Raw genomic sequence first — 10545 nt, 5'->3', positions numbered from 1 at the left:
CATGGCTTCGGGTTTGCCACCCGCGGGGCCTTTCTCCTCCGTAGCGTTGGAAGGGATGAGGACGGGTGCCGGAGCCTTTCCCCGCGGCGCCGACGCGACTACGGGTCCCGGCACGCCGCGAAGCACCGCCCGGCCCGGAACGGCGGGCGCCCGCCGCCGCCCCATTGTACTCCGGCCAGAGAAAACGCCGCTCCGCTCCGCCCGGACTTCCAGCCCCCCTCCCCCGCCTTCCGAGTGGTCCCTTCCAGCGCCAGTGCAGCGCCCTTCGGAAGAGCCCATCCGTGGGAAACGGGAGGGGCCGACGCCGCGGGGCGAGGCGAAGAGCGGAACGAGGTTCTCTCCGGGGGCCGACCCGGCCGCTGATGAGCGTGCCGGGCAGCCAATAGGACGAGGAAATCGTCAGAGAGAGCCAATGGGCGCGGAGGGGGCGGGGCTTTCTCCGAGAGGGGCGGGGGCGGAGAAGGCCGGGCCGGGGGCCGCCGCGCCTGCGCGGGGGGAGGAGGTGGGGACTTCGTCGTGTCCCTGCGGCGGCGGCGGCGCCTGGGGAGGGTCGGGCGGAGGCAGGCAGGATGCGGGAGGCGGCCGGGCGGCCGTGAGCGGAGGGAGCCGTGCGAGCGGGCCGCGGGACGAGGCGGGGCCGGGCAGGCCGCGGCGGCCGGAGGGGCTCGAGGCGGAGAGCGGGCGGTCGGGGCTGGGGCTCCGCGCGGCGGGGCGGCCGCGGGGCAGGATGAGCCAGGAGGAGATCCTGAGGAAATTCATTAAGCGGGTGCAGGCCATGAAGGACACGGACCACAACGGGGAGGACAACTTCGCCAGCGACTTCATGGTGAGGGGCGGCGGCGCGGGGGGAGCGGGCCGGGGGTCGGGGGGGTCGGGGCCATGGCCGTGCCGTCTCCCTCGGCCGGAGCGGGGCTGCCGGGCGTCGTGCGGCTGCGGCGTGCACCGCGCTGCGCAGGGAGGGGCCTCGGTTCGCTCCGCGACAGGATCTGCCCCGCTTCTCCACCCCGGGGCTGTGGGAAAAGGCACCGGGAGCGTCCGACCGCCCCCCCTAACACACACAGCCCTCCTTCCTTCGGCAGATAAAGGGACAGCGAGCTGTGTGTCTGTGTGTTGGGGGGGGGGGAGGGAGGGAGTGCTCGGCCGCTGCGCGCGGGGCCGCCGCGCTCCGTGTCACGGGGGGATCGCCCTCCCAGTCTCTACTGGCCGCAGTGCCGCCCGCGGAGCCGTGCCGGGTGTTCCCCCGGGGATATCCATCCTCCTTCCCTCCCATCCCCCACTGGCTCCGTTCCTTTCTTCCCGGCCGAGCTCGGTGTCTGCCGGGGGGAGCCGTCGGGAGTCGCCCCTTTCCCGTCTCTTTCCTCCCGTTCTGTTAAAGGGCTGGAGGCGATCAGCTCGGGCTGCCGGCCGCGGCGCTGACACCTCTCAGCATTGTTCAAACAATGCCAAAACGCGCCGTGACCCGTCGCGGAGGTGAAGGCGAGCGCCGCGTGCGCGCATCTCCGCCTCTCGCTCCGTCTTTATCCGCCCGCGTTTGGGCTGACCCCGAGTCGCCGGCCATCCGCAGCCGTCAGCCCCGCATCGCGCCGCGGCGGCGGGAGGGGCCGCGGATGTTGCGCAAGAGCGGGCGGTGGGAGCGCGGGGCGGAGGGCAGCGCCGGGCGGGGGCCCGTGGGAAGCGGCTGGCGGGGCCGCGTCGGGAAGTGCGCGGCTGTGGGAAACGGGGGGGGTGGGGGGGGGCGGGAATGGGGGGAGCGGCACCAGGGCTGGGGCCGTGCCGCTGGGCTCAGCTTGGCACAGCGTCGCCGCGGCGCGATATGAGGGCTAAATGCTTTGGCAGAACCCCGTCGTTTAAGTGATGGTTTCAGTGTCGTTGCCGTCGGACGCCGCCCGACTCCTCGCGCCGTGCTCTTCGCTCTGCCTCGTTCGCATGGGCTGGATGCGCTTTATGGGAAGGGCGGTGCAGGATGCCGGGGCTCTGGCGGCCTTTCTGCTAGGCGCTGTCTGCGTTACATCTGTAATCTGCTTCTGCCGTCTCAAAGCTGATCCGCAGCCTAATGCCTGAGCTTCCTTACTGCACAAACAGTTGTGCCATCCTTTCTTCTACGTAGTGACACCTCTGCGGAAAAGTCGATTTTGTTTCCAATGCCACGTTTATTTTGCTTTCACTTGAATAGCCCGGCCCTAAGCTTTCCTATTGCTCACATGGAGCACCAAGTACTGCTAGAAAGGAAACATGAGGAAAAAGGAGCTCAGAAACCAGCTTTAAGGCATTTCAAGATAAAGGTGTATTACCTGAAATAGCATTAAATGCCCAAGCAACGTCCCTGAGATGGGTTACATCTAAAATGTTTTTTCTTCTATTTCAAACTTTCTTGTTTTATTTCTGCATAATAAATTATAGGAGAACCAGGAAACCAAGATGCTGTTCCTTGGTGTGAATACTCATGTTAGTCTCAGCATTCACCTGCATGTATCAGAGAAGATAAAGGTTACTGTGGTGATGAGAATCACAGTTACTGATTATTTTCACTCAGATCATCCTCAGCTTGTGGTTGTTGTTGTGCTGTTGGGATTATTTATATATGTATTCATTATTTTTGCAGCACAATGCTTAGGTGCTCACTGAGATGATTGAGGAGGAAAAAGAAGAGAGTTGAAGGGTGCAAAAGGCTTCTGTACTGTTTCCTTTAAGATTTAGCAATGATGCTGTGGGGAGGAAGAGGAAAGCGTTATTTTCTCATGTAAGCGCAGGATGTATTGTTGCTGCAATGCAATGGCATGTTTGTAGAAAAGGAATTGCAGTTACTCATCCTTTCATTTCCAAGTCAAAAGGGGGTCTAAAAATAGGAATGGAATAGTGGTGAATACAACTGAAGGTGGTTCTTTGTGTAGCATCTTTATTGCCTTTGAGTGTTGACTAATTGGCTTACAGAATTATGGTTAGTGCACAGTGAATGAACTAAATGTATCTGATGGGTGTCAGCGAGTTCTGGAGGAGGTGCTGAAAATGCTGGAGCTGTGATCAGGTAGGCTGGGTTTGGCTGGAGTCACCTGCTAGGTCTGGCTCAAAGTCCAAAGTGCCGATCAATACAGCTGCTATTTAGTGATGCTCTGGGTATCCCTGAGAGCGTGCTCTGCTTGGAAGGAGGAGGGCTGGCATATTTATTTCTGCTTACAAGGTAAATGATATTGTCTTTTACTGGTGATCAGATGGATTTAATCTTAATTGCTTTGCATTCATAAGTAAGCAGGACTTTATTAGGAGATCTCTTGAGTGTTACGGCTGTGTACGGTTGGGTTTAAGTGAAGCGTGAGTCTGACAGCAGTGGAAGCTTGCCAGTGCATTTTGCCATGGGCAAAATGTCTGTGGCTCTAGGGACAGGTAGGCCTCAGGTAATCAAGGTTAGGTTTTCACTCGTGTGCTTGCAGTACACGGAAGCTGACACTGATACCTGGGTAAGAAGAGGAGATTGCTTCCTCGTAGTGCTTTGTGTTGTATGAGTACAACACACCTGGCCTGGATTCTCATTTTCTGCAATGAATATGTCTCATCTCAAACAAGGATTGGAAGTCAAACATTTTCTCAATGAAAATAGTTTTCCTAGCCTCTAGTTTTTGGGAAAACTTCAATAAATACAGTTTTGCTGATGTTCATTTAGTAAGTCCACAGGTATTACATTTATTTTTCTTATGTCAAATTTTAAGCAGGAGTGTTCTGCTGCTGTCATGCTGTCATTTCTCTGATGTAGGTCGCCATTGTAATGTGGGAGAAATGAGTGATGAAATAGCATTTGATTTTTTGAGATAATGCTTTACAAATGCTTTGCAGTATATATCTATTTGACAATATTTGGGTTATATCCCTGATTAACCTGTTCTCACGGAACACAGAGAGTGGCTGAATCTTTCTGCTTTTTGCACTGGGTACCATGTAGGAGACTCAGCTTTTTGGAGACAGTGCTATCAAGACCATCCTCCCTTGGATCATCAGTCTAAATACTGCTAATGATATTGCTTAATGATTTTGCAGAGAGTTACTGGGTCTCAGGTTGTCTTTACACCTTTTGTTCAAGAGAACGCTGGTAATTAATTCATACAGGTGAGCATTGCCTCCTGTCTTCTGTTCAGTCCATCAGAGCTCAGACTTCTGGGTTTGGAGATATTGTAGAACTTGATGTGCTGTTTTCTAAAGTACAAGAGGGATCTTGAACAACTTATTCATTTGAATTAGATAAAGAGGTTTTTTTTTTTTTTATAGTGTAGGTGTCCCTCCTAATCTCCTGTCTCTTTTTTTTTGATGTAGTTCAGTTTTAGATCCTGCTCTCTCATTACTTCATGGAAAAAAGAGGAGGTGGGATGTTATTTACTTCTGAGGAAATTGCATCACCTCAGAAATAGCTGAGACTACCAACAGTGGAATGACAATCCTGGCTGTTCTAAGTTACTGATCAGGACGACTCAATTACACAGTAATAGCCCACAAACTGATAATAAGAGTGCCATTGATTTTATTTATTTTTTTTTTTTCCTAATTCTTGTGCAATCTAATATGCCATCAAAGAGAGGACAACACATTCAACCATAGCACTTAGGGAACACCCTTCTTAAAAGCGTGTCTGTACACTGATGTGCATTTGTGAACTTCCCTATTTGAAATACCACTAATGTACCTCTGGAGTACCTGTGAATATAATTGTTTTAGAAGATGTGTAATAAGGAAAATTAGCAGAAAGGGCTAAGAGTCATGTGTCTCCAGAACACATTATCAATTACTTTTATGTGCTCTTAAAAAAATGAAGTGTACAGATACTTCTGGATGTGATGTTTTGTAGTGTTTACTTACTGGATGAGTTTCATGCTTAAAACACAGTTTGAAGCATGAGCTCTCCACTTCGCCACATACATTACAGAAAGCACAGTGGCTTTTTAAGAGGAGCAGTTTGTATCTGCTCTGGTTAAACCAGGGAAACACTTGGTTGGAGTCCACTGAGCCCACTGGCCTCTGAAGTTTTAATTTCTAAAGTGCTTGCTTGTTTTTTAAAGAAGACTGAGGCAAATTTTACTTCATATAAGTACAGGTTGGTAGGAAATTCATGTAAACTGGGGGCTTTTGGGGAAACATCAACAATTCTGAGCGTTTGTCTTCCTGTAATTGTGATAGACAGATGTTGGCCTTGGAGAACGTGCCCATAAGTACACAGATGTGTCAGAAGCAGCTCTGCTCTTACAGATGTCAGTAGGTTGCAGACCACTGGCTCATGATGAAAGTGGCTGTTCTGTTTTGTCTCCCACGTGAGGCTTTGCATGGAGTGTTAACATATTCTTGAAGCTTTATTCCTGCTAACCGTGTTTCAGTTAATGCTGTTAATTTGATCTGGGGCGTGGGGGGAGCAGATTGCTTCCTTGTGAGCAGTGGTAAGTCATGCACGCCATTCCCAGAGCTTCCTTGCTGTGCAATACTTCTGCTTGGAGCAGTATGACTGCATGGTCACTGCAGTCACCCTCAGCTTCAGAGGCTTCTGGAATTTTGGGAACTGCTCTTCTGGAGATGTTATATGAAATACAATGTTTTGTGAACGCCATGAAACTGACAGCTTTGTCCTGTTCTGAGTGCTTCTCCTGTTGTTTCAAAGATGCCATTCTGAGCTCTCGTAGGGGTGGCTGAATACAACCACAAAGCTCCTATAGAGACTCTGGGATATAAGATCTTGCAAACTAAAATTGCAGTAGTCCTTTCAAGCAAATGAAACTTAAACAACTTGATTGGGCAATACTCTGGGTTTTGTCAGAGAACTTATTTTCTCTCCTGCTTTATGTACTGAAGGTTTGTGTATGGCCTTTGGATACTGTAAAAATGCCCAGGAGGAACATATGATAGTCTCATCGTTGCACTTCCTGGCATGCACCCCAAGTAATGTAAATGGCATGTCAGGTACTTAGCTTTTATTCGCATCTCAATCCTACAGTCTTTTGGTGTAAGCAGGTATGCACAGATACATGCTTCCTATATAGGCAGATGTTGAGAGAGATGGAGGTCTGAGAGCACCATAGTTCATCTGCACTGCATTCTAATCTGGAGCTCTGCACAGCCCCATATGTACACGTCTGTACATATTGGTACACGTCTGTATATTTCTGCATATGTGTGATTGCTGTAGAAACAGTTTCTTGTTTTGAGGTATGCACAATTTACCTTAAAACTGTGATGTGTTCAGGCTATTTTTCCTGTGTGGAATTGTTGTTAAATAGAAGATAGCAGCTCTGCAGGCAAGGAAAGGTTAATCTGAATATCTGCTTATTTAATGCATATTTGTTAATAGAAATGCAACGAAAATCCAAAACTTTTAGGATTAATCTGAAAGCCATTAATCTGTAGTAAATAGGAATTGTTTGATTTTCTTCACTGTTACTATTTAAAATTTGTGGGTTGTGTGCTGAGGATATGTTTAGTATGTAGGAAGCTTTGGCCTAGAGAAAATAGCAATGCATTTTTAGTGCTGGGAGCAGCAACACGAGTACATGTGGTAGAACTGAAAGCAGAGGATAGATGACAATTTTCTTCTTGATTTTCTGAAACACTTTCTTTAGGGCGAGGCATTGAAGGTCATTTGTGGAACTGAGTGGAGCATAAATGAATTGAGTAGTGCAAAAGCTCTTGGTGCTTTTGGGAAGTGCAGGATTTTCTTTAAGTGAAGAATGGATATTCAGTTCTATTTCTGCTAACTAGCATGGGGATGTCGCAAAGAGGCTAAGCTCCTGGTTTCCCTGCTTTGTCTGAATAAGAACTTGACAGTGTAAGGTCATCTCATGAGCAAACATGAGATTTGGTCAGAATATGTTCCTGGAAGGAGAGCATGCTGATCCAGCTGCAGGGGTTTGGATCCAGAACTGGAGCTGTGGCTGCACTGCTCTGGCCCGGTGCCACTGAGGCAGTACAAGAGTTAATGAGGAGCTCTGCTAGGAAAACAAGTTCCTCAAAAGATGAGGAGGGAGAGAGGGCAGTGAAGGACCATTGTTCTGAGTTGGGAGCCGTTGTTTTGAAGTGTCTTTGAGTAATGGTATCAGAATGATTAAATCACGTGAGACTTGCAGAGGAAAGTTACAGCTTGTATCTTGGAGGGCCTCTTCTATCTTCGCTTCTGCCATCAGCTTTAGCTGTCTTAGGAGTTATGTTCTAAAAAAGATGATATAGAAAAAATCCCTGAAGATCCTAAATAGGAGGTATAAATGGATGACCTAGTTTGGGTGACCCAATTTTTGTCTTGCTACAAATGGATATTTTCATTTCTTAAGAAGCTGATAATCAATTTGTGGTAATGCTTATAGGTAATGTTGCTGTAACAGAATTGCATTTTGAAAGGAAAGTTTGGAAGAATTGACTTAGCAGCTTAAAAAACAAGTAAAAAGTAGCTAGCTGATGTAGCTACTGACCCCAGTGAGAAGAAACAGCTATTGTAAGAGGATTGAAGCTATGAATGATGTTTTCTGGTGGACTGAGAGGTCCGTGAGATTAAAAGTGCGAAAGCAAATAAAGATAAGTTTCATTCATTAGGATTTCTAGAAGGAAGCATCAGCAGTTCTGAAGGAAGTTCTGCCATTATGCTCCTGACACTTACTTGTTTTATTTATTTTACTTCTGAACTCCCTTAATCTAATAAAAACAATCAAATCAGTGAGCGTTATTAATGTGCCATGGGCAACTAAATCAGGAGAGTGAAGGTAGTAAGTGCTGTATGGATTAGTTGCCTTGTTCAATGTTTAGGTTGCTATCACAGACTTTCTAACACAGTTGCTAAGTGATCATAAGCTTATCCATGTTAACTTGGATTTCTTCCTTTTTTAGGGGAAGGGCTATTCCCTTACTCCTGTGTATGTTGGAGGGCAGGCCTTGATTGTTAAACATGACTGAAATGTATTAGTTTTGGGCAAGAAGTCTCAGTTACCAGTTTTGTTGTCTAAAGTGATGGACTGGAAAGCTCCCCAGGGGTAATTAGTTTAGTTAAAGCCATACTGCTTTAAAGAACATATGCACTACTTTCATCTCTTATTTAGTTACAATTTTGAACTTGTAAATTTTAAACAAACTTGTCTTTCATTAACTCCCTTCTTATGTAGTCGTGTCAGTCCCAGCCGGTTTTGTTTATTTCTCTAAGGTCGGTGTTCAGTGGTGTTCTCTCAAATGGTTTTGCATCTTGCTGCATTTGTGTAGTGAGTCTGTCTTATTGCCTTGTCATTCCTACTGGCTCGTGTGGATGACATCTGCTTTTTGTTTTTATCTAAGAACACACAGATGTTTTGTACCCTTTGTGATCGCAGGAAGAGCGGCTTCTGCATGGATCAGTGAGATTAAGAGCAGCGCTTGTTTTGGTTCTGGAGAGGTACTGACTGTCTCTCTGTTGTGCAGCAGGACTGCAACAGGAACGAGTGGCTGAAACTTCTTATTTTAGACTAAACTAAGCAGGGAGAGTCAATGGGAGGCTGAAAATGAAGTGTGGCATACAATTGACATGGCCTCTGCTTTGTGCTTTTGTTGAGGATGGGCCGTAAGCAACGATAGCAGAGATGTGCTCTGTATCTTATCTGCTGCTGGGTGGATAGTGTGGATGAGAAGCCGGTTTCTTCTGCTGAGCCAGAGAGCTGCAGCTGTAGGTTCTGGTCCATGCAGGTCTGGTTGCACTTCAGAGCCCAGTAGGCGTGGTTCCAAGCTGCTGACCATCTCTGAGAGCTTTGGGGGGGCTTGCTGGTCTGGAATAGTGAACTTCTTCCATTGTTTGGTTGCTTTTTTTAATAGTCTATATGTCTATCATTTATGTTATTATGCCATGATGGTACATGATAAAGATGGCTGTCTGGGTCCCCATTTCGAAGGATGTTATATGACTTTCCTGTCCATAAGTGCTCGAGGGACTTGCCAGCGTGTATTACACATCATGGTGAAGTGACTGATTGCTGTGGGAGCTGCGCAGCTCCTGAGAAGCATGAGTGGTCTTCCACTCTGTCCTAAATGTTTTACTTCTTGTTGGACTGTATTTGACTTCCTAATGCATAACCCTGTGAGGGAATAGTGTCTTTTCCCAATGCACTCAGTCTCCTGGTAGCACGTATGGCACTTGCATGTAGCATCCTACTGGTACAGATGTTCTTAGGTTTGTTGCCCACTATTTGCACAGCCTTATTGAACAGAACTGAATAATTAAAAGAACAAACTCAACAAACAAACCCAAGTGATGGGCACAGGGTGCTGCACTTTGATAGGGGATGTCTGGGGTTTGTAAGGTGTTGATGGGCTTCTGTGGTGGGAAATATATTAGGTTTTGCATTTCTGCAGTGAATCAGCTTCTTTTTACTGCCTTTCTGTGTGTAGAAATCAATTTTAAATCTTTTTTTATTTGCTATGTCAGTCTTTGCCTTCCTGTGTAGAAAACAAAATTGTGAGTTGTAGCTGCGCTTTCTTTATTAGTTGCTGCTCATATATTCTGATCATTTTAGCAAATAGGTAACTGTTAATTGAAATGAATACAGCTGTCCAGAAGGAGTACTCAGTGGGATCATTTAACTCAAAATAAAGCTGGAAAATGAAAACCTATTCTGGAGGGAAGGAAATATGTAGGTTAGCTTATCTGCTTCAAGAACCTGGGAATTCCTACAGAAATGAATTCATTATAAATTGCCTCCAGGGCAGCACCCCTATTGCCCAAACTGTGAAAGGAAGGAAATAATCTTTCAGATATGGTGAGCCTCCCCAGATCACTGACTGTTTTGTCGTTCACTTTTTGTCTGAGACTTCCATTTTTAGCAATGTAACACACAAAGGTACCTTGTTGGTTTTCTTAATGACCAAACTAAGGTGTAAAACTAATTTTAATTTGTTTCCTGTGACGTGGCATCAACGTAACTGAGTGTAAATGGTAATGGAGAAAAATGACCGTTTGTAGGCAGGTGGAAGGATCTTGTGCTTCAAGCACTCACTGGAGTTGATTGTTCACGAAGAAATGTTCTGTTTTTTATGGACACTGTACTTTTCTGTTCCTTCCAGTTCATGAAGTGTAGGCCTAGAAGGGGAAATATTACTTACTTTGCTTTCTTTAACTGATTTTTGCAATGAAATTCTTAACATCGGGGCTTTGCACTTAAACCTTTGGACACCAGTGTGTTTTCTAAACTCGGTGCTCAGGGTAAGTTGTCCTTAAGCTGGACGTCAGGCTTTACAAAAGTTGCTCACAAATCTGCATTCTCAATGTTTTTATATTTTTCTTTACAAATGGAAGAAGTTTTTCAAAGGCTGTTCCACAGAACTGCTGTGGGAATTATCATAAAATTGCTCTACTGTTCTGTAGAAATGTTGCACCAGTTGTCTGGCACCAGTTTAGGAAACACTTTTTAAGCATTTTCATCAAATGATGAAATTTAGCCTTTAAACGATCTTTTAAAATTTAGTTACAGCGAAAATGCAGACTGCAAGTTGCCTAGAACTTCAACTTACTGTTTTTTCTATCTGAAGAGAACAGGTAGAAACCTGAATACATCAAACTGTGGCTGAGGGAAG

At 46.6% G+C, this 10545-nt stretch overlaps 1 protein-coding gene across 1 annotated transcript in view; it reads left to right on the top strand.

Moving 5' to 3' along the window:
* Positions 1-687: 687 nt before the first annotated feature.
* PTPN12 (protein tyrosine phosphatase non-receptor type 12) overlaps positions 688-10545 on the top strand; it is a 69359-nt gene continuing 59501 nt past the window's right edge. Inside the window, exon 1 of the mRNA XM_042815396.1 lies at positions 688-826. Within this exon, the coding sequence (XP_042671330.1) occupies positions 728-826 (99 nt within the window). The 5' untranslated portion in view covers positions 688-727. The remainder of the gene's footprint in view (positions 827-10545) is intronic.

This window comes from Centrocercus urophasianus, unplaced genomic scaffold (genome assembly GCF_019232065.1).
Source record: "Centrocercus urophasianus isolate 14NV4802_14NV808 unplaced genomic scaffold, USGS_Curo_1.0 seq_15, whole genome shotgun sequence".
In the NCBI taxonomy this organism is placed as follows: Eukaryota; Metazoa; Chordata; class Aves; order Galliformes; family Phasianidae; genus Centrocercus; species Centrocercus urophasianus.
This window is presented reverse-complemented; position numbering and strand designations above follow the sequence as displayed.